The 25,024-nt window shown below is 45.1% G+C and overlaps 1 protein-coding gene across 1 annotated transcript in view; it reads left to right on the top strand.

Moving 5' to 3' along the window:
• The window catches only part of POLR1A (RNA polymerase I subunit A), a 178,089-nt gene extending 158,830 nt beyond the window's left edge, over window positions 1-19,259 (top strand). The window contains exons 32-34 of the mRNA XM_040335240.1: window positions 11,234-11,351; window positions 11,571-11,735; window positions 18,838-19,259. Coding sequence (XP_040191174.1) covers window positions 11,234-11,351; window positions 11,571-11,735; window positions 18,838-18,938 — 384 coding nt within the window. The 3' untranslated portion in view covers window positions 18,939-19,259. The remainder of the gene's footprint in view (window positions 1-11,233; window positions 11,352-11,570; window positions 11,736-18,837) is intronic.
• Window positions 19,260-25,024: the final 5,765 nt, after the last annotated feature.

Below are 25,024 nucleotides of genomic sequence, written 5' to 3' on the forward strand. Positions count from 1 at the left end.
CATCTAGGTATATGAATAACCGAACGCCTCTGCTCCGTAAGGCCGCCACCACCGGCTTCAGCAACTTGGTGAAGCACCATGGGGCGGAGGAGAGTCCGAAGGGGAGGCAAGTGAATTGCCACAGCCTGTCTCTCCAAAGGAAGCGTAGAAGGTGTTGGGAAGCAGGATGAATGGGGACTGTGAGGTAGGCGTCCTTCAAGTCCACCTTTACCAACCAGTCCTTGGGGCGTAACAGGTCTCTCAGATAATGGATCCCCTCCATCTTGAAGTGTCGGTAGACGACATGTTGATTGAGGATCCTTAGATTTATAACGGGGCGAAATCCGCCATCCTTTTTTCTGACTAGAAAGAGGTTGCTGAGAAACCCTGGAGAGACAGGGTCCACCTCTATCACGGCCTGTTTGGTAAGAAGGGCCTGAAGTTCTAGGTCTATGAGTGTTGAGTTTTGGTTTGAGAATCTGATGGGTTGAGGCATCACATTCATTTCTGGCAAGGAGTACAGTTCTATCTGATATCCCGCCACCGTGTTGAGTATCCAGGCGTCTGCCGTAATCGCAGACCAGGCGTGGATAAAATGTCTCAACCTTCCCCCCAAGAGAATGTGAAAAGAATTCGGATGTGTGACACTCACCGGTAGTAGGTCTTGAGCGGGGATAGCCTCTCCCTCCGCGTCCTCTCCAGGGACGTCCGCGTGGTGGGAAGAAGGGAGCTGGTTGTGCCACTGGGATTGGGTATGATTGTGGAGCCTGGCTATACTGAGCGGGAGCTCTATAGTACTGCCTGCTTGCGGAATAGCGACCGGCAGAACGGCCCCTGTTTCTGCCGGCCCTAGGAAAAATTTTGGATGACCCTGGCTTTTTTAGTGATGACTGGGCTTTGTCCAGACTTGTGTACAGTCCGACCATCTTATTAATGTCCTTAATAAGGGAATCGCCAAAGAGCATACCTTCGGCTGAAGGGCCCGGTTCTGAGTCTGCGAGGTGAGACAGTTGAGGGTCCAGTCTCATCAGGATGGAGCGGCGACGCTCCGTGGAACAAATGGTATTGGCGCAGCCCAATAGACACACTGTTCTCTGGGCCCAACCTCTAAGTTGGTCCAAGTCGACCGGGGTATCCGTGGAGGAAGCCTGTTCGGCAATGTTTAGGATTTTGGTGACCGGGCCAAACAGGTCGAGGATTCGGTCCTGAATGGAGCGGAAGGATCTTTCAATACCCTTTTTTGAATATTTACCCTGCTTGGTAAGGTATCTGAGAAGTACCGGGTCCACCTCGGGGGTGACTACCGTCTTCTTCGGAATACAGGGTCGGGGACACTCAGCCCTCAATTTACTGCGATTGTTTTTATCCACGGACCTACGGGCCCAGTACTGGATATATTGGGCAACCTCCGGGAGGGGGGCCCATTCGACAGAGCGGGGGTGAGAAATCCCTTCTGGGTCGAAGAAGGGTTCTCCCCTGGCATCTAAGATTGTTTCGCCCTGGGTTACAGGGGTGGCGTTGTCAGGGGGCGCCATATGCCCACTACCCTCATAATCAGTATCATCATCAGACTCGTAGGCGTCTGACGCCTCAGATTCTGTGGACGAATCTGACGTGTCCACAAAGGAATCTGGTTTGGCCCGTCTAGCGGACCTTTGCCCCTGCGTTTGCTGCTCCCCGAGGCTCAGGGGTCGGTGAGAGTCTGGAAGGGTAGTGGGTCGGCAGACCGGGTTGGGTGCTGCCTGGGGCACATTATTTACTTCCCCTGCCGGGGAGTCGTATGTTGTGGGAACATGTTTGCGCTTATGTGTCGCTTTGCCCTTTTTTGTGGGCGGTTCACCACGGCCTGGGGGTCCAGGCATGACAGGTGCAGCCAGGTGTGTCACAGGGGCGGAAGCCATGGCTACTTGCACTGAGTGGTTGATTAGATCCTGTATCTGGGCAGCAGTAAGGAAAATAGGGTTATGGGGGGTAATATCTCCCCCAGATGGCATGGTAGGGGAATCAGTGTATTCTTCATCAGCCATGATTGATTCTACATTACAGCTGAGAAGTACAATTGGTAGCAGGGGTAGATGGAATTTTATACCCTCAGCGTTAGATACTATGAGGCTCTATAAGAGTTTCTAACCGGATGGAAGGGGTTAATTATATTAGGGAGCCTATCCGTTTTATGGGAGACCGCAGAGGCACTATAGGTACGTCCTACCGTTCAGCCGACTCACTCCACACTGGAGCAGCGGCGAAAAGTAGAAACTTCCCCGCTCAGGAGGGCGTAATCTCGCGAGATTACGTCTCCTGAGCACTGATAGGATGGAGCGGAGGTCCGCCGGGCACGCCCCCCGCAGCGTACGATGCGCTGATAGGAGAAGCGTGGGGATTGCTCGACACGCCCCCTCAGAGACGAGACTGTCTGAGGGGGAGCGCGCGGAGTGTGTGAGGAGATGAGGGAAGGCGCCAAGTAGGTAAAATGGCGCCGCCTGCGGAGTGAAAAACTTCAGGGAAGGTAGACAGTAGAAGGAATGCTTTGCTGATAAGCGCCGCAAACGGAGCGTTTTAACGCTAGATAAACAGTAATAAATTACTACATTTTACCAGAAAATATGGAAAAAATTACATAAATATAAAAGTACAAATAAATGAGTACAGTACATAAATTGTGGATGGGAAACGTAGAGGGAACAAGTCCCAGCCAACGAATCCCAGCAAACTATTAATACAATCTATAAATAAAATCTATAAATAGTACTTATCTACATAGTACTTATCTAGTTTCTTGCTGTGAGCAGAAAGAAAGAGGAAGTGATTAAAGGGGCAGCCCCTTATATACTAGCAGAGTCCACGTGATTGGCTGATATGCCCAAGGGGCTGCTGGGACTTGTAGTTTGTTTTAAAAGTTCTTTTATTATTGAAATTCACTGAAGTTGTATTTCTGCTGTGGGCATTATTAAATGAAAGATAATGCATAAGATATGAGCCTCCTGTCTGATATATAACTATTCTATAAGTTCTAATACATCTATTGAAACTACTACAACCTTAAACTGCTCGTACCATCGAATTGAAGGAATACAGGGAAGGATAACTTATCTTATGCTTCAGTCGACCATCAATTCTCTTTAAAGAGAATTCAAAGGTCTCTTTATTTTGTTCTTTTTGTTCCTGAGCATTATACAAGGTCATCAGATCTTCTGCCCAGATTGATACGACTCATGTATTTCTGTCTACACACACACAAATGGTGTCATTGGGCATCTGGCATAGGTGTTTGGTTTCCATGTGACTGGAGCTCATCTGCCAGCTTTTATGTTTTTTTGGTCGGGCTGTAAAAATAAGAGATAATCTGAACAAAAACAAATTTCTCTAAAACCCATCGAAGGACACAGGATTCTTTAACTTTGTCATACTGATGCCTACAAGGGGAAGGGTGGGAGCAAAAGAATAGTTGCTGAAGCTAAGCTTAGGGGCATGCCCACCCAAATGTTAGTGGACTATCTCGGTACTGATAAGGAAGAATAAAAAAGTTGCATTAAAAGATTTATTACAGATAAAAAATTACAAAACAATCATACAGATCAAAGATTGGACGAAGTCTCTACTAGTTTTGCGGGAATACCGCTTCTTCAGGAGAGCCAATCTATAAAATACATAATACAATAAAGTCATATAATACAGTTCAGCAACAATAAAAATTACATAGAAAACAGTAGGGGTAGCTTACCCCATGAGTAATAGGCGGACCACCCAAATGGTGTCCCCCCCGCGGCGGACATGGGGGACAATGCATCAATCTCTGGATAAAGGACATACAATTGATTGAAAAACCAATATAAATATATAAAGATATGAAATATATAAATATAATCCATGGTCAGGTGGGTGAAGGGGGGCAGGGAGGGAAAAGGGGGGGGGAATGAGGGGAGGGGGGGGGGAGAAATGAGGGGAGGTAAGGGGGCAAGAAAGAAGGGGGGGGAGGAAAAAGGGGGGAGGGGATGGAGAATAGGAGGAGACCCTACCATAAGGGTATAATTGGGGGTAGAGCTTACCACAGTAATAGTCTGTGGGTGCATTAGAAGAAAGGGCCAAATAAGGGAGGGAATCCTGGTGTGGTGCATACAGGTGGATAGGATGGATTAAAAGATGCTGGCTGGTGCGCGTGCCTAGGGGGGTCATAGGGGGTGCTATATCCAGTCTCACTGGTAACTAACCAGTATAGTGTCAACCATGGAGGTAACCATATTGGTGACAGGGAATGCATGGTAATGTATGGACTCGAATTGATAGGCACCTATAGGTATCCCCGGGGCACTGCAACCCACGTCAGTACTCACATTGCCTCGCTAAATACCAGGACGAGATTCGCGCTGCTCATCCATGGGCAGAAGCCCATTAAATGTGCTCCCGAACTAAGAGACGTTCAAAACGCCGCCAAAATAGCGGCGTCTGACATCACTAGGTCAGCTTCCCCGCACACAGCAGGTGCGCGATTAACGCCGCTGCACCTGTGCGCTCGAACCAGCCTAGGGGCAGGAGACCCAGAGGTAGGGAGGAGCATGCGGGGATGAACTAAGGGGGACATCCCCACCAGGGGAAGCACAGGTCCGCCGCTGTGGGAGGGGCGGGCAGCCGGAGACCGCACCGTATACCCAGGGGATGCTGATAACAAATGAGAAAATAAATGAATAAACAAGAGTAAAGACATTCTTAATGCAGTGATAGAAGTAGTGGGGGTGTAATCCCACCACATGATTACTGTTATTGTGGAAATATGTGACATAGTAACCTAATAACTGGCAGCAGGGCAAGAGGAGATTCTATGGTAATAGGCATGGCTGAAGGCATCATTAAAAATGTAAAATAAATATAAAAATGACCAGGTGAATAAAAACATAGAAGTGAGAAGAGGTTAATTTACATACAGAAGCATGAGTGCTCAGGATGTGAAAACCCATTAAGATGGGGACATCGCATACGTCCCTAAGTCCATAATAAATGAAAATAGAGTTTTGAGACAAAGTGCTAGAAGATGCTGCAATAAATAAATATGCCAAGCAACAGGTGAAGTGAAGGGTAAATAGTTAAGAGTAAAAGGAGAGCATACATGAGAGAAACATTGTTGACAAGGTAAGAGTGTAAATATGTTACTGATCTTGTCATAATCTTGTGACATCTCGGTAACATAATTACACTCTTACCTTGTCCGCCGGCCACCTGCGACCCCTTCCCTGTCGGTGTCATTAGTAAAGTGACAGTGCATATTTTTAGCACCAATCACTTGGGCGGAAAAGGAAGAAGGCTCCGCTCTGATCGCTGGGGCTCTCCTTGTCAGCAGCGGCTCCGACGTGACTGACGTCACTGGTCGCTGGCAACCAGTGTGGGGAACACTAGAAGCCGAGCCAATGACACCGCTCCACCCACCACCTCCTGGTCCAGCGCGGCATATTGAGAACACAGAGTCTCTCTCTGCGCAGCTCCACACACCTCCTCCTGGTCCAGGGCTACATAATAATAACAGAGTCTCTCTCAGCGCCGCTGATCGGCCTGTAGAGCATTTTTCTAATTTTCCTCCTGTCCTAGCCAGCAGCAAGCTGACAGAGGGGCATTGTTGTCATAGGTTCAGGTGGCGTTTATGCACACTGCACCCTCCCTGCTGCTCCTATCTTCCAGAGATGCATGGAACACAGGCCTCTGTTCAGTTCCTGCTGTCTGCCTGCAGTGATATTGAAGCTTGCCCCCCCCTGCCTATTTCTTTGGTTTGCTAAGCCTACTGGTCTTGACCTCCTACCCAGCTGCACAGGTTCCTTGAGGATTGATGTCTAGCCTCCCACAATCTGTTATGCCATGTACACACGACCGTTTTTTGCGATGTTTTTTTTTTTTTATGTCATTAAAAACGATTGTGTGTGGGCTCCAGAACATTTTTCGCTATGTTAAAAATTTGGAACATGCTCTAAATTTTCACGTCGTTTTTAACGTCGTAAAAAATGGCCGTGTGTGGGCTTTAATGAAGTGAAAATAACGTGCATGCTCAGAAGCAAGTTATGAGACGGGAGCACTCGTTCTGGTAAAAGTAGCGTTTGTAATGGAAATGGCACATTCATCACACTGTAATCAGACTGAAAAGCGCAAATCGTTTCTTGCCAAATTTTTACTAACACAAAATCCGCAAAAGCAGCCCCAAGGTTGGCGCCATCCGAATGGAACTTCCCCTTTATAGTGCCGTTGTACGTCACCGCGCTTTGCTAGAGCATTTTTTTTTTCCCGATCATGTGTAGGCAAGGCTGGCTTAACAATAATCGGGTTGAAAAAAACATTGTTTTTTTCTAGACCATTAAAAATGGCCGTGTGTACGCGGCATTAGTTGCCTTTCTCCATTGTGGCCGTAATGTGTCGGACTCTGGTGACACAAGGGGATTGTTCTACACTGGTCCTGCTGTACTTTGAATGCGCATTCCTTGATAGCAAGGGACCGACACTGTAGTGGGTCCAGCTTCCCCTGTGCTGATCCCAGCTGAAATGGAAAGCGGCATCACCGCCAAAACCTGTCTTTTGATAAAGAAAAAAAAAAAGCTTTATTTTATGTACCACTTCAACTCTTTGCAGATGTTTCCGTTTGACTTGAATTTAAATTGTGGCCCACTCGGGCAGTGTACTGTACTGAATTGTATGACAATGCTGTAGTTCCAACTTTAAATAGTCCTTTTTTTTTCTTGGATAAAAAAAAAAGGTTTATTCCAAAGGGAACCCTTACAATTGCATACAACGCTGTCCATCAGATGCCCGCGGCGACTGACATGTTTATCCAAGAGGGGTGTACTCTATAAGAAAGTAACCCCTCCCCCCAAAGGAAGAGAGCTTGCCTTGCATTGATGCTTTCTGCCCTACTCCTGAAGCTGTCACCTCTGCCAGTTCAGTGTGTGTGTGTGTTTTTCTAATTAAAGCTGCCAGCACTAAACACCCTAGGGGGGATACTTTGTACTTAGAGCTGCACTTATTTTGATTTCCGTTTTAGTATGTGTTCTTGGCTCTTAAAGTGGTTGTAAACCCTTTACAAACACTTTTTACTACAGGTAAGCCTATAATAAGGCTTACCTGTAGCTATCCCAGGTATCTGCATGTCATCGGCACATGCACACTGAAGCAATGGCATGTCCGTGCCATTGCTTCAATAAGTGTGCCGTTACCGGCAGCTCCTGCGAGCATGCGCGGGAGTGACGTCATCGCGGCTCCGGCCAATCGCAGCACCGGAGCCTGCGATACCCGGAAGTAACTCCGGGGGCGATGTCGCCGGCCAGAGCAGTGTACGACGACCTCTGCCGGGGCTTCGATCTAAGGTAAGTAATTCAGAATGATATCTCTGAAAGTGTTTAAACAGATGGAAGCGCTCCTAAACTCATTTGTGTGGGGGTCAAGTCGACACAAGTTGGCGTGGCATATACTTAAAAATCCTATATTGGAGGGAGGATGTTCCCTTCCAGATCTGCAAGATTACTATATCGCGACGCAATTATCCCACGTTTACCATTTTAATACTTCAGAAGCACAGAGGCATAGATCGTTAGTATGTAACAGACCAGGTAGCCCTCTCCATACCCCGGTACAGGCTATTTTCAGGACGGGACATGGAGGGTGTAGGACAGCGCACTTTGGGGCCGACATGCTGTTACATCAACAAAAAATCTGGGATATAGCCCTTAAAAGAATGGACAGAACACACGTGCACTCGCACTCACCACTGTGGAGAAACGGAAGTCTACCAGAGCTGGGAACAGTTCCGGACCCGGGGATATGGGCGGCATATGGAATACTTTTCCTATCCCAGGTCCTCACTGAGTCAGGCCCTAAGTCCTTTACACATCTACGGGAGGAATTCTCTCTTCCACCCCAATTCATCTTTCGGTACCTGCAGCTTCGGCATGCACTTAGAACACAAATGGAACAGGTGGCGGTGGATTTGAATAGGCCGCGGGTGCTGGATGTTATCTTTGGGGCCGAATCAACAAAACTCACATCTAATTTATACTACACAATCCGATTGGAAAAGGTAGGCAAGGTGTCACAGACAGCAAAGACGAAATGGGAACAGGACCTGGGACAGATAGATGACACTGACTGGGGTGAGATATTGGAGGGAGTAAAGACGTCGTCCCCCAAACTATCGGACAGGCTAACTCAGCTATATATAGTTCATCGTGCTTACCTGACGCCCAAGAGATTAGCAAAATTCCAACCCACACGGAGCACTGCCTGCCCCATGTGCGCAGCTGCGGAGGCCTCATTCTGCCACTTACTGTGGCAGTGCCCAGACATACAGGCCTACTGGTTGCAGGTAACAAGGTTCCTACACGACAATATGGGATCACCGGTGGGGATGGACCCGAAGTTATGTCTGTTAGGACTGGTCCCAGACGTGGACATAGATAAATACCAGAACATCTTCATATGTGAATCGCTATTTATGGCTAGAAAGGTAGTGGCCAAGGCATGGATGAGGGATAGGGCCCCAACGTTGGAGGACTGGAAAAGGGAGGTGAACACCACCCTTCCTTATAGGAGGATGATCTACATTCAGAGGGGGCGCCCACAGAAGTTCTCCAATGTTTGGGACAGGTGGCTGGCGGATGGGGAAACATGTACGGTGTAAATCTCTGGCAAAGGAAGAGGGTATATGGAATTGGGGGGGTACGGTTGATCTGGTGATTGCTCTGGGTTTATGGAACGTATGGGGTATCTTCTCCTACGCGTAATAAGGTTGAACCCTTGTGTAAAGGGACAGATGTGAAACGGGGTATGAACCTACACTGTAAATTGTATATCTGCAGATATGTATCAGGCATCGCTTAATGTTAATCAAATGCCTAACATGTATGTGCCTTTTATATGTAACATCTCAATAAACTTGGTTTTGAAGTTAAAAAAAAGTAATTCAGAATGAGCTGGTATGCTATGCATACTAGCTCATTATGCCTCTGTCTTGCAGGTTTGGGTTTTTTTTTTTTTTTTTTACTTGGGTTTACAACCACTTTAAAGGCCATGCAAAATGCACAAAAGTGTTCCCTCATTGCCCACTGCTCAATGATTTTTTTTTTTATACTGTCTGGAAACATTCCGAAAAAATGAGTTCCTTCTTCAACTGCTTTGCATTCTTGTATTCTCATAGGCCTGTTTCACACAGGCTTCAGCTTGTATAAGAGCAGTGTGAACAGTGAGTCTTGCAAAGCACTTACAGAGCTTTCAGCAAGCTTCTGAAGCTTTTAAAGTACCATTCAACTCCAGTTTGTAAAAGTTCAACGAAGATCCTAATGGGAGTGTTGATTGCTACTTTAAGCAAGCTGCTAGCAGACTTCAGCACTTCTTGAAGCTTGTTAAAAGTCTGCTGGATGGTACTTTAAAAGCTTCAACAAAGCTTGCTGATTGCTCTCTGCAAATGCTTTGTCAAAGCTTGCTGCTCACACTGCTCTTATATAAGCTAAAGCCTGTGTGAAACAGTAAAAAATAAAAACAAAACATGAATCCAATTGACTAAGTGTTGAATGTACTCAAACACTTGTGAAAAAAAGTGGTGACCGATTCGTTCGTTGAACGGGATACCTCCAAAGCTTGATAATCGCTATGCAAAAAAAAGGGGGGGGGGTGGAGAAAAATAATGCCCCTGGAAAGCAATAAGGAGGGTCAACAACGGTATACCTTTTAGAAAAGTAGAATATACTGTAGCTTTATTGTAGTATCAAAATAGTGGGTAAAAACTGTCCAGCAATGTAAACAATCGCATCAATTGTAGAATATTTCCCCAAATCGTCCCTAATAAAACACATATGCAATATTGACAACGTTGTCACATATATCGCACCGGTACCGAGAACCTCACGCATACACACCCATGCATACCCAAGCCAATGGATTTGAGAGGAGCTGCGAAATTTTTTGATAAAAAAATAAAATAAAAATTTTATAACATCCAATATAAGTTTCACTGCTGCTAGGTAGAAAGTGAAAGCTAAAACCCAATGGGTTGAAATGGATGTTCTGTACTTCCCACTTTAAGGGGTTGTTAAAGCGGGGGTTCACCCTATTAAAAAAAAAAAAAAATTTATTCTAGCATAAAATTCGGCATCGTAGCGCGAGCTACAGTATGCCGGTCTTACATTTTTTATCCCCGTACTCACTGTTTAATCCTACCTAGACGATTCCGACTGCCCACGGGGAATGGGCGTTCCAATCCAGACGGAAAGTGATTGACGGCCGGCTCTGGCGCGCCACGCTTCTCCGGAAATAGGCTTGGCTCTTCACGGCGCAGGCGCCGTGAAGAGCCGAGACCTACTCCGGCTGTCTTCGGGGAGCGTGACGTGCCAGAGTCGGCCGTCAATCACCCTCCCTCTTGCTAGGAACGCCCATTCCCCGCGGCAGACGGAATCGTCTAGGTACGATTAAACAGTGAGTACGGGGATACAAAATGTAAGACCGGCATACTGTAGCTCGCGCTACGATGCCGAATTGTATGCTGAAATGTTGTTCAGCAGGGTGAACCACCGCTTTAACCCTCCTTCTTTTTTTTTTTTTTTTTTTTTTTTTAATAACAAACATGTAATACTTACCTCCAATGTGCAGTTTGCTTTGCACAGAGTGGTCCCGACCCCTCTTCTGGGGTCCCCTGGCAGCACTGATGGCTCCTCCCTGCATCGGGTGTCCACATTGGAGAAGCGCTTTCCTTGGTGGACACCCATGCGGGCACGCTTCCAAGTCCCGCTTTTGCATGTATTCACACAGAAAGCAGGACTCAGCCCCACCCCCGCATTATTAGATTTGAGTGACAGCAGCAGGAGCCAATGGCTGCGCTGCCATCAATCTATCCAATCAGGACACAAGACACCAGCTAGAGCTGGTGTGCGCTTTCCGACCACAGAAAGACGGCATTCAGGGAAGTAAAACTGGGGGGCTGCAGCACTACAGAAGGTTTTTCCCCTTAATGCATGGGTCTTCAAACTACGGCCCTCCAGTTGTTCAAGAACTTCAATTCCCATCATGCCTAGTAGTCATGTCTGTGAATGTCAGTGTGTTGCAATGCCTCGTGGGATGTGTAGTTCTACAACAGCTGGAGGGCCGTAGTTTGAGGATCCCTGCCTTAATGCATTAAGGGGAAAAACCATGAGGGTTTATAACCCCTTTTAGCTTCCCTACGCTAGTTTTGTGTTGCTTGTTGTCTTGGAAGTTACAGGCTAATATTCCTTTTTTTCTCTCTCTCTTTTTTTTGCAGATACTAAACTTGAAAAGGTTGTATTCAAATGACGTTCATGCGATGGCAAATACATACGGCATAGAGGCTGCCTTGAGGGTAGTCGAAAAAGAAATAAAAGATGTGTTTGCTGTTTATGGTAAGTAACCATGATCTGCATAAGCCAGTTTGGTTTGGGCAAGTGAGAACATGCTTTCCTTTTTAATTTTTTTTTGCATACTACAATTTAAGTAAACAATTGGTTGGGTGTTTGATAGGATCGTCAAACTGATGCATGTGATTCTGTGATCTTTGTCCTTAATGCATCCTTGTTTTCCAGCATTCTCACCCATCTGCTGTCTGCTTTTGTTCTGCCTAGGTATTGAGGTGGATCCTCGTCACCTGTCCCTTGTGGCAGATTACATGTGCTTTGAAGGAACATATCGTCCCTTAAATCGCTATGGCATGCAGTCAAGCTCTTCTCCTTTCCAGCAGATGACATTTGAGACCAGCTACAAATTCCTGAAGGATGCTACCATGGCGGGTAAGTCTATTTTATAGATCTGTATCGAACACCAACATCCTTCAGAGAACTTCAATAAATATGAGCTCGGAGAATATCGTTCTACTCTGGTCATAAAATTGTTAAATCTAATTGGAGGAGATGCCGGTTGATAGCAATCAAGTGACATTTGGGCAAGTCAGAATTTTCAGAAGTAAAATAGGGGTTACCTGTTGCTTCAACTAAGCGGACATTCTGATTTTACCACCGATGTAGAGACACTAAATTCTAGAAAGTGTACCAGTATAAAGGTAGGCTGCGAACAAAGAATTATTCAGCAGAATAGGCTTCCTGCACATTATCTTTTCACATTAAAGCAGACCTCCCACTATAACACAGAAAATTATATATATATATATATATATTTTTTTAACCGCTTGATGACAAACTAAAATCTTCTGGGTTCAGCCAGCAGCTTCCTGATGATGCATTGCCTGGCTCCGCCCCCTCCTCTTTTCTCAATGACGGACTATGCCTCCTGGTATATGTGATATACATATCTTAGAAAGCACAGCGGGCAAAGTGAATAAATGATGTCCTTCGCGCTACTGTGAGTAATAAATGTCAACAGTGGGGTAGATTCAGAGAGAATTTACGCCGGCGTATACATGGATACGCCGCGTAAATTCAAATCTGCGCCGGCGTATTTTCCTTCTGTATTCAGAAAGCAAGATACGCCAAATTTAGCCTAAGATACGACTGGCATAAGTCTCTTACGCCGTTGTATCTTAGGGTGCATTCTCACGCTGGCCGCTAGGTGGCGCTCCCGTCGTTTTCAGCGTAGAGTATGCAAATTAACTAGTTACGCCAATTCACAAACGTACGTGCGCCTGGCGGTAGTTTTTTACGTTGTTTGCATAAGTCGTTTTCGTCGTAACGTTGCTTCTGCTATTAGGTGTCGCAGCCAATGTTAAGTATGGACGTCGTTCCCGCTTCAAAATTTGAATTGTTTGCGTCGTTTGCGTAAGTCGTTCGCTAATAGGGCTGGACGTAATTTACGTTCACGTCGAAACCAATACGTTGTTGCGCCGTACTTGGAAGCAATGCACACTGGGATATGTACACGGACGGCGCATGCGCTGTTCGTAAATCACGTCAGGTCATCACATATTAGCATAATAAAATACACCCCCCCCCTTCCACATTTGAATTACGCGCGCTTACGCCGGCCCCATTTACGCTACGCCACCGCGACTTACGGAGCAAGTGCTTTGTGAATACTGCACTTGCTCCTGTAAGTTGCGGCGGCGTAGCGTAAATACGATACGCTGCGCTGCCGTAAGCTAAAGCGCAGCTACGTGAATCTACCCCAGTGACAGAAGTGAAATTGCAGCAAAAACTAATTGTGATTACATATTCACGTGCAGCGCTACCCCCGAAGGAGCCGCTGATTGTTTTGGGATCGGCCTATTAAGTTACCCTGCAGTGTGTCTAGGGGTGATAGCAGTGAGCCAAAACAGTGAGCGAATGTCCAGACAGTGAATAAAGGTTTTCCAATGCTTTATTTCTCACAAGCCTGGCAGCCAAAGTGTCACTTAGGATTCTCTGGGAGGAACAGATCTCTCTCACAGACCTGGCTCTAGGGCCTCTGCCACAGGCCAATTACTTTAGGTGAGCTAAATGGATGAATGGAGCGAATCCTCCCAGTGGATTTTTAGCACAGGTCACCGGGTGACAGCAAAGCGTACCTGTCAGCATTCCGTCACCAGATCCCCGAATCGAACGGCACCCAGTCTGGAATCCTCTCTATAGAACCGGGAACCCAGTAGATCACTAGAGTCCCCTTTTACCTCTGGATGAGGTTCTGTGTAGCCTGCAATTTTGGCCAGGTAGGCCGCGCTGCAGGGTCCATGGATGCACGCACCCTGAAGGTGGATGCCGCACCTGGAACGGGGACCCCGCAAAGATTTTAGAACACATGACGCCTGTCACAGATATACCCCTCCTCAGCATGCCTTGCAAGGGGAAAAACTCCTCTAATTGGCTGCTGAGGAAAACTCACTCTGCCAGAACCCCTCTGGTGCCAACTGCTGGCCAGGGATGGTAACGCATCCCTGGAGCACAGACTGACCCAGTGGACTTTTCTGGAATGACAGAAGTCACAATTTAAATAAATTGTGAATGGGAGCAAAATAACTCTCCCATTCCCCACTAACTTTAGCGTAGTGCCCATACTGAAAGTAAGGGGGCGCTACACACATTATATATTTTTTTTGATCATTCACTGTCCTTTTATTTTGATTTATTTGAGTGTGTTTAGATTTTGCGCAAGAACCCTTTACTTTATTTACAGCGGGCAAAGTGCATGTCATTCATCTAGGCAAATAATGTGCATGGGGGAGTAGGCTAGAGCGTTTTGATCTAACAATTTTTTTTTTATTAAAAAAAAAAAAATCAAAGTTAAAAAAAATCCCAGTTTGCACGGAGGAGTGGCGGAGAGAAGGCAACATCCTGTTGATGGTGAAGATCTGCTATGATGACTTTCAATTACTTGTTCTGCGCTGTCTGTCAGGACAGCTTTACTAGTTATTCCATTGTGTTTACGTGTCTGCCGTTGCTTTCAAATACCTAAATGATCATTATCCTATGTGAAATGTATTTGTTGTCATTCTGTATAAGTGAACTTGCTTCATAACTGCATGTGATGTGGGGTGTGTGTGAGAGAAGTAGGTGAGAAGCTGAAGCTTTGTGCCCCACTGCAGGACACAATGATTTTTGTTGAGTCATGCAACATTCCACAAATACTCTCGATATTCACATTTATATTACGCAAGAACCACTCAGGTGATTTATTCTAAAACTCATTCATCTCGTCACCCTCATTTCCCCTTCCTGTATTCAGTAAACAATATTTCATGTAGGATATCCCAGACCTTCCTGGAACTTTTTGTGTACGTGTTCAAATCAGTATTTTTTGCTAGAAAATTACTTGGAACCCAAAACACACGCATATACTTTTTTTTTTTTATATATAATATATATATATAATGTGTGTGTATATATATATGTGTGTGTGTGTGTGTGTGTGTGTGTGTATGTATATATATATATATGTGTGTGTGTGTGTGTATGTGTGTATATATATATATATATATATATATATATATATATATATATATATAATTAGTGCTGTCAGTTAAACGCGCTGTTAACGGCGTTAACGCAAACCCATGTTAACGCCGTCAATTTTTTTATTGCGCGATTAACGAGGCGGCGTTCGGGGGTTATACCGGGATGATGCCTGCAGCCGCAGGCATCATCCCGGTACCGTTGTTTAGAGCGGGCGATCGGCAATCCAAACATAACGGTTGTTATGCCGGAGGAGCGGGAGGGGACATCCCCGCCTTTCGCCGCTCTGACCGAGCCTCCCGTCCCACCGGGGGACCCGATCCTCGATCCGCCGCCTTCTGTGTCCAGGTTGGAGACTGACACTAAGCCGTAAGCGGCTTTGATTCAGTCTCCGCATTGAAACCACGGAAGCGGCGTCATGACGTCACTTCCGGGTTTCTCGGCTGCCAATGGCGCCGGATTTAAAAAAGTACACAGTATTCAGAATCGCCGTTTTCGGCGATCTGAATACTTTGAAGTGCAAAGGAGGGCTCGGAGGTCTTTTAGACCCCCGATCCCTCCATAAAGAGTACCTGTCACCACCTATTGCTGTCACAAGGGATGTTTACATTCCTTGTGACAGCAATAAAAGTGATCAAAATGTAAAAAAATAAAAAAACACAATTTAATATTATAAAAAAAAATAAAATAAATAAGAAAACAAAAAAAAATGTTTTAAAGGGTGAACCTCCTTAATCGCGCGATTAATCGTGAGTTAACTATGACATTAATGCGATTAATCGCGATTAGAAATTTTAATCGCTTGACAGCACTAATATATATAAAAAATGTGTGTGTGTTTGGGGGTTCCAAGTAGTTGTCTAGCAAAAAATACTGATTTAAGTCGTATATATGTATTTATTTTATCTTTGTGTGTGTTTTTTATATATATATATATATATATATATATATATATATATATATATATATATATATATATAATTTTTTTTTTTTTTTTGATAGCAGAGACCCTAGAGAATAAAATGTCAATCACTGCAATATTTTACGTCGCACTATATTTGCGCATTGCTCTTTCAAACACAGTTTTTGGGGGGAAAACAATACTCTAATTAAAAAAACACACAATAGTTACCCCAATTTTTTTGGTATAATGTGAAAGATGATGTTAGGCAAAGTAAATAGATGCCTAACAATATAGGAGGGTTTTAGCAGCAAATTTGTATAGTCAAAAATAATGATTTTTGATAATAAAAGTGTTCATACTATACCAAAATAGAATTCAAATTCATGAGTTTGTTTAAAGATATGAGCTCTGGTTACACATTAACTGCTTGCCGACCAGCCGTCGGCTCGGCTGCACGAGATCACGTAGATATACGTCATCTCGCAGTTCCACCAATAGCACGCGCGCCCCCTGATGCCGACACGCGTGCCCGGCGGGCGCGATCACCAACGGGCACCCGCGATCGCTTGTTACAGAGCGAGAACGAGGAGCTGTGTGTGCCAGATCTGCCATTTGTAGAAACCATAATTCAGCTTCTATGAATAGTAGATCTGGCAAGAAAGGGTGAGCATAGTCGGGCTCTCTGGGTGAGAGCTCATGAGAACCCTTTAGTGTATTTACCCCTGCTGCTCTGGAAGATTACAGCGGCGGCATTGGGGATGGAAGATTTCTCCTAAAAGAAGCAGCGGCAGCACAAGTGAGACCTCATACTAACCCTCACTCAACGCATTGTAACTTTAATGATCCAGCATATTTCCATAGCCAGGAACCCACAGGTGCTGCATACAGCAACAGCTGACAGGCTGTCCGACATTGCGGCTGTACACCTGTAACCACACAGGTGTTTTGTTGCATGTATACAAGGACCTGGTTGTGGACTGTACATGTGTAAGCATTCAGAATTGTTTGCTTTAAAAGTGTATAGTTGTGTCTGATTGCCTAGATCCCCTATGGAGACTATATAATTTGTGTGGCGTGCCACTCTAGGACAGGAAGTGTCTTTCTGGAAAGCTCACCAGTTGAAAACGAGAAGGAAAAAGCCTTAAAAAAAATAAAAAAACAGCTTAGGGACCGGTGAGCTGCAATAGATTACATTTTTGTCTTGGGTTTTAGCTACACTTTGAGGCAGTTGCATCACAACACCGCTGCGTTGGACAACCCATTCAAAGTTAAAAGGTTGCAACACCTCGGCACATTAAAAAACTAGGAGTTGCTGCATATACAATGGGTATTGAAAAGAATCACCCCCCTTTTAAAAATAATCACATTTTGTTGCTTTGCAGCCTAAAATGAAGACACGGTTTGTTTTAACCAGCTGCATTTACTGCAACCTATACCATCTAAGTGAAAGCTATAACCGTAAAACACCAGCCAGCATCTACAAACTATGGTGTATATATACTTGAATTTTTTGTATGCTAGTAATGGCAGCGATCAGCTACTTATAGTGGGGCTGTGGCGGAAAATCTGATACTAACTTGCACTTTCTGGGGACTAACTGCCACTGACTTCTTTGGTGACACTAATATCGTGATCAGTGCTAATAATATAAACTGACACTGTACTAATGAAACTGTCTGGGAAGGGGTTAACCGCTCAGGGTAACCAAGGGGTTAAATGTGTGCCTAAGGCCCCATACACACGGTCGGACAAAACCGATGAGAATGGTCCGACGGACCGGTTTCATCGGTTCACCGCTGAAGTGGCCGTACGGCCTGATGTGTGTACACACCATCAGTTCAAAATCCGATCGGGTCAGAACGCGGCGACGTAAAACACACGATGTGCTGAAAAAAACGAAGTTCAATGCTTCCAAGCGTGCGTCGACTTGATTCTGAGCATGCGCGGGTTTTGAACCGATGCTTTTCTGTACTAACCATCGGTTTGGTCCGATCGGGCAGCGGTCCATCGGTCCGGTTTTGAAGCATGTTTTAAAATTTTGGACCGAAGGAAAACAGACCAATGGCCTATACACACCGTCGGTTTGGTCCGATGAAACTGAACTTCGGTTCATTCTCATCGGTTCGGTCCGACCGTGTGTACGGGGCCTAAGGCTGAGTTCACACATTAAGGGCAGGCATTTAAAAGGCATTAAAAAGCCCCCAAATGCCTATGCACAAGATACAATAGACAGCGTTCGCGTCACTTCAAAATTGAAGCCTCATGTCGAGTCAGGAGGCGTTTGAAGCCTTTCAACTCTTCCTATTCAAGTCTATGGCAATGCCTCACAAATACGCTGGCAGGCAGTTGCAGATCGTTTGCAGGGCATTAAGATTCGTTCATTTACTGTAATGGAATAAGCATTTGTGGAGCAGTTTTAACGCTCGTATGCTTCATAACTGGCCATAGGGCGTTTGGGGAGCATTTTTAACTCATTAATGCTTGTAAAATGCCTGTCTTAATGCTCAAACTAAAGCGCCTTGATGCCTGTCTGACACCCACACTAAAGCCATACAAATGGTATAGGAGCGTTTGAAAATGAGTCAAGTGTGAACAGGCCCTAACAATGTGTAATGTGTGCTGATTTTTACTACAGATCAATTTGTTTATTTTTCCTGCTTTGCAGGGAAAAGAAACAAAGTGATTATTCCATGTGTTGTATGTTGTATGGCCTATAATTCAACACAGCCAATCGGCAGATCCCTGCCATGAATCATGGACCAGGATCTTCTGACAGGCTCCCGCTGTGTCAAACCAGGGGAAAGTGGAAGTAGGCTGGGGGGAGGGGGGGGGTGGAAGTAGGCTGGGGGGGGCTGTAACCCGGAAACAGGCTTTGCCGCCCTGCTGTAGTATATGCAACTGGTTCAAGTGAGTGTGGTGTTGTGTCCCCCCCCCAATTAAACTAAAGGCGCCCCAGGATGCATGCTATTGGGCAGAAAAGCCTTTTCTTGTGTCCCTCTCTGATAAAGCTTCCCTTTGTTATTGGGGTATGAGTGTCTTTGAATTCGGAGTGCAGTGTTGCAGCACAAAGTTAATGGGAAAATAACTTGTACACATTTTATCTTCTAACAGGTGCTAAGGATGATCTGCGCTCCCCATCCGCATGTCTCGTAGTAGGAAAAGTGGTGAAAGGCGGAACTGGATTGTTTGACCTAGGGCAGCCAGCGAAGTGAAGCTGCGGGCTCCTTGCCAGAGGAGGAACAGACGGTGCCTTATACATCCTGCCAAGACGCAAGCAGCTGTTGACTCTCAATAGACTGTTTCAATACACAGACTCCCTTGGCTGCTGGAGAGTTGAGGGCAGCCTCTGGGGTCAGCGGGATCTGGCTTTTCCTTGCTTCTGTGTTTATGACAGACCCCAAGGTCACCACTTATACCTTGGAGACTTGGCCATGAGAAGTAACGTTTGGCAGAGAATTACATTCTCTGACCTGACGTCTTGTAAATGTTTACACATGAAAATGTTGCTTTATAATAAAGTCTGCTCTCTGGCACTGTGCTGCTGTGTGCTTTATATCTGGAGACTTGCTTGGTAATTTGAATGAGAACAAGTCCAGTTTTTAGCACTTCTCCTACGATGGACAGCACAGTGCCTGTTGTTAGTCTTTCTGCCTAGCAGCACTAAGGTCGTTAGTTTGAATCCCAATCACGGCACTACCTACCTGGAGTCTGCATGTTCTCCCTGTGCCTGTGTGGGTTTCCTCCCACACACCAAAGACATGCTGGTAGGTTAATTGGCTCCTGTCTATATTGGCCTTAGTATGGTTCTGTATAAACGTGAGTTAGGGACTTTAGATTGTAAGCTCGTTGAGGGCAGGAACTGATGTGAATGTACAATATATGCGTGTAAAGCGATGCGTAAATTGTCGGCGCTATATAAATACCTATTTTACTAAATAAATAAATGGAAATAATCAAGTTTATTTACCTTTTTTGTAGAGGGCCCATAATGATGTTTGGACTTTGATTCTAGGGCCGAGTACTCACGAGCAAACATGTCCGTTCGAAATGTCCGACGGGCTGTTTCCGGCGTACAAGGCTGTTTTTTCATTTGGCCCGCTGGCTTGTACACACCAGCGGACGATATTTCCCTGCGGACCTGAACGCGTGCACGTAATCCACGTTTGACGTCACTATAAAGGGAAAGGCCAAAGTCAATGGCGACGCCCTCTGTTCCGCTTTTGCTAGTTACGGCTTTGCTCGTGTTAGTGAAGGTTTGGTTAGAGCTGATTCGCGCTTCTCGGTCTCCAGGCTTTAGCAGGTAGTATTTTCTCGTTCAGTGCGTGTGCTTGTGGGTACGTAGTTGGCATTCGGGTACAGGCGTGCAGTTCGTTCTGCTTAGCAGATTCGTACTGTGCGTTCGTATCTGTGTGTCGTGCGTTCTTTGCAGGTACCACTGGATTTGATTGTGCTTTCTGTTGGAGTGTGTTCTTGACTGACCAGCCGGCCGGTTTGAAGCCATGATGGAGCAGCAGCGTCAATTTTCGCGAGTTGGTGCTGTTTATGGGATGGCTGCTGGATATGTTCATTATTCCAGTACTTTGGCCAGAAACAGGGGGCGGAGGCGTTTCTGGACCAAGAATTGGTTGCGCCAGCGTGACCAGTTCTCACATATGCCTCTGCTTAGGGAAATCCAGGAGAATAATCCTAATGACTATAGGAATTTTCTCCGCATGACGGACCCCGTATTCAACAGTCTGCTGGATCTTCTGTCCCCCTATATCACGAGGCAGGACACTGTGATGCGCCAAGCCATCACGGCCGAGCAGAGGCTTATTGCCACGTTGCGGTACCTGGCGACTGGGAGGAGCCTGCAGGACCTCAAGTTCTCAACAGGCATCTCTCCGCAGGCGCTTGGGGTCATCATACCGGACACGTGTGCTGCCATCATTAAAGTTATGCACGAGGAGTATATGAAGGTAAGTTTCCTCATTTTAACCTCACAATGTGTCTTTAATAATGTGGCAAACTAACTTTTTATTTTATTTCCCAGATATGCTGTGTGTTTAACTAACGTTCCCTTTTCTCACTATGCATGTTGATATCAGCTTTTACATGTTCTTTTTATTTTGGCCTACCTGCATATTTTGATCTTACCCAATATTAACCTGTCCAGCATGCTATCTTCGGGCCAACCCCCACCATGCCACTATTTTTTTATTTTTTTGGTTTTCTAAAAACAGTTTAAACACCCCCCACCCCCCCTTCAAAGTGTTTTTGTCCCCATCAGAGGGCTGTGGAGTCTCTTATTAATTAAGTGGGCCTATATATTTGTGCCCCGAAATTCTCCCTTCATAATTTGCAAATGCTATTTAAAAAATGTAAAGTTGCACAAGGATGCTTGTATGATTATGTTTGCAATGTTTATGTGCCAAAGTACTAAATCTCTTTTTTTGTTTGTCCCCACAGCTACCCTCCACACCACAGGAATGGCAGTCTGTGGCTTCCCAATTTGCCGAGCGGTGGGATTTTCCTAACTGCGGTGGAGCAATAGATGGGAAACACGTCCGCATTGTGCCCCCACCCCACTCGGGGTCCTACTATTATAATTACAAGGGTTATCATAGTATCGTGTTGATGGCGGTGGTGTCGGCACAGTATGAGTTTCTATATGTGGACGTGGGGAAGAACGGCCGGATGTCAGATGGGGGAGTGTTCGCACGGACTGATTTCTATGATCGTCTCCAAACTGGTGGTCTGGCATTGCCACCAGATGAAGATAATGTGGAAGGACTTCCGTTTGTGTTCCTAGCGGACGAGGCTTTTGGCCTTGGACCTCACCTAATGCGGCCTTTTCCCCAGAGGACCCTCACCTCAGAGAGGAGTGTGTTCAATTTTCGGTTGTCCAGGGCTCGGAGGGTAGTCGAGAATGCCTTTGGGATCCTCAGCAACCGGTTCCGCCTGTTCCTGACATCGATACATTTGGCGGAATATAAATTGAACACCGTTATATTTGCCTGCTGCATTTTGCACAATTTTCTACGCAGGCACTCCCAGACGTACCTAGCCTCCATGGGCTCTGAGGCAGGACTACCCTCAGAGAACATTCCTGGCCTGGACACTGGTCGCGCTGGCTTGGCCCCCCAATCTGCTCGTGAGGTACGCGACAAATATGTTGAGTACTTCATGGGTCGGGGGGCCATTGCTATGCCAGATCATATTTCTTTCTAATTCGGCCCCCAAAGAAAGGAATATTCTCACAACTAATAAATAATTAGACCATTGGACTTTATACAGTTGTTTGTCATTACTGCTTTTTCTCTATTTTTCTGTCTTCCAGGTTATCTCCAAAAATAGTGCACTTCTAGTGCCAGATTTACTTACTCAGATGTATTAACTAACCACATTTGCACATTATTCACTCATCTACTAACTGGGTATTCAGTCTAGAAATAAGAAGCCACTCTTTTTTCTGCTTTTGATGTCTCATTTTTTTTTTTTATTTTAGTCATTTTTTAACAAGAAATGTGTATTTTTAGGCAGAAAACATTTCCTGCAAATTCTTGAGACAAAATATTGGCTTTTAATTATTTATTTTTTTGTCTTTATTGACAGTGATTATCAATAATAATGATCGAAACACAATGTAAGAATAATTTCACTGAAACTATACGCAAGAATTTTTGGGCTTGTCATTTGTTTGTGTCTAATTTTTTTAACAAGATTTTAACACAACACAAAACTTTTTTTTTTTTTTACAAAAATTAGTTAACTTCTTTCTTTAGGTGAGATTTATTGTTCGTTTTGTGATGTGAAAATGGAAACATTTACAAACCAAAAAAGATCAACACCAAACAAAAATTTAAAAAATGAACAGCAGTCAGTCATATGGATGGTGTGCTTTCACACTGGAACACGCCAAAATTTCTAAATGCACACATTCAGTGAAAACTCGCCAAATGTCATTGGTTAAACAGACAAATGGCCACATGTGCTATCTGACATCATGGGTGATCAATGTCTGTGTTTTGTGGGAGCAAACCCTTCCTCTCAACTACTTGAGGATCGAGGAGGGGTTTGTACCCACAAAGCACAGACAATAGATAGTCTGTGATGGCAGCTAGCACATATTGGCACACTGTGTGTGCATTTAGAAATTTTGGCGTATTATAAAGTACAAAAATTAAAAAGGGTTTTGTGGGCGGGGGATGGGCGGGGGATGGGATTCTGTGGTTCAGTCTTTGACACGGCCCATCATGTCCATGATATTTTTGTAATTTTGGTTGATGACTAGCATCCTTTGTCGCATGTTCTCCATTTCCGTGCTACACTCTGAAATGACATTTCGCACATTCTGCTCCATGACTAGCATCCTTTCCTGCATAATGTCCATTTCCGTGCTGCACTCCATTAGTTGCTGTATAATGATAGAAGCACTTGCACGTGAAAAATGTGCTACTCCATCTTGATCCCCTAAAAAGAAACAAATTGGCATTCAAAATATGTAAATAATTTCCAGCCTATCTGCATATGTTTGGCCCTATTAATATAGGGGTGACACTGACCTGATGGCCTGATAATTTCCACATCCCCAATTTCTTCATCTTCTATCACTCCTCCTTCTTCCACCACCTCCCCATCATCTTCTATCACTCCTCCTTCTTCCACCACCTCCCCATCATCTTCGACTCCTCCTTCATCCATCAATCCACCTTCTTGCAATTTGCCAAATTGTTCTTCCGCCACTTGCCCTTCATCTGATATAAATTCTAAGTCCAAAATAACTTCTTCCTCCTCTCTTCCTTCCTCCTTTCTTCCTTCCTCTTCTCCTTCCACATCCTCTTCTCCTTCTACATCCTCTTCTCCTTCCACATCCTCTTCTCCTTCCACATCCTCTTCTCCTTCCACATCCTCTTCTCCTTCCACATCCTCCTCTCTTCCTTCCCCAGCCTCCTCCTGCTCAACATGTGGAGGTGTTTGATTTTCCGGGTGTCTGGCCCTCTCTGCCTCCTCCAATTGCTGGCGTCTTCTTTCCCCTATAAGAAATAATAAAAAACAAAAGGTATACTCATCAGCACACTGATATTGGATATCATAAATCGCACACATTGCATAGACGATACATTTATGATGATTTTTGGTTGTTTATTCTTTCAGCAATCCTCCATTTTTGGCGTAGTTCTAGGCCAAGCTCTGATCCTGCCCCTTTTTTGCAAAGAAGTGACACAAATGGATGTCCCCCCAAAACATTAATTCTCCTCGACCCTCCAAATAAATATACTTTGATTTTTGAGACACAGGTGCTTTGCATTTCAAGATGTTAAAACATCAGCTTTATTTGCATTTTGGAGAATGAATCTTGTTTGCCTGTCACATTCACTCAATTTAATTTCTGTGATTTTGCTATTCAACAATGTTGGAAAACCAAGTTTGGGGCCAGTCAGCCATGTCCAGGTGTGTTGTTCCTGGAGTAACGTCACATTTTTGCTAAACAATGTCATATTACGCGTGTTTACTATTTCACAAAATTTGTTTAAGGTTGTTATTTGACATAAACACAATACAGTATCTACACGTGTTCAAAAGTAAAAGCAGGCCAAGGAGGCAGATGTGAAAAAATACATGTCAACACATTATTGCAGACATTCCCCCCCCCCTTAAATAATATGGACTTACTTTTACGCAGAATTTTGAGGATCTTCTTCATGTGATGTGGCTCCCTCAATTTTAAATCGGACCAACGCTTCCGTAGTTGCTCCTTTGACCTGGTGACACCAAACATTCTCCTCATTCTCCTTGCCACCTTGTCCATTATGTGTGACTTCCTACGGTTCGGTGTTTTGTAGGGCCCACATTCACCATCATAATCCTTCCTCCTCATGATGTAAACCAACTCCACCATTTCTTCGAACGCCATATTAGTGGCTTTATATCTTTTAGGCCTGGATCGGGACGGTCCAGCCTCTGTCCCTTCACTTGCGCCATGAGAGCTCCGTGCCCGCTCGTGTGACATCGCCATCTTTCCTTCCCACAGAGATTAGGGGCGTGGAAACGAGGAAATGTCCCGTCAGGGGCGGAGATGAGGGCGGGGATTATTGCATATGCGGAGTGTCGCGAATGCCAACAACGTATTGACGTAGGTTACGCGGAGAATATTCGCGCGATTCCAGAACCTACACAGTTAACGCCATATTTACTTTTTCAATTGATTAGGGGCATGGCAAAGGTGACGAGGGCGGCGTTTCATACATACGCGGAGTGGATAAAAGGCGCTTGACGTGATTACGTAGGTTACGTGTTAATTCAGCGAGCGGAAGAA

This window comes from Rana temporaria, chromosome 1, assembly GCF_905171775.1.
Source record: "Rana temporaria chromosome 1, aRanTem1.1, whole genome shotgun sequence".
In the NCBI taxonomy this organism is placed as follows: Eukaryota; Metazoa; Chordata; class Amphibia; order Anura; family Ranidae; genus Rana; species Rana temporaria.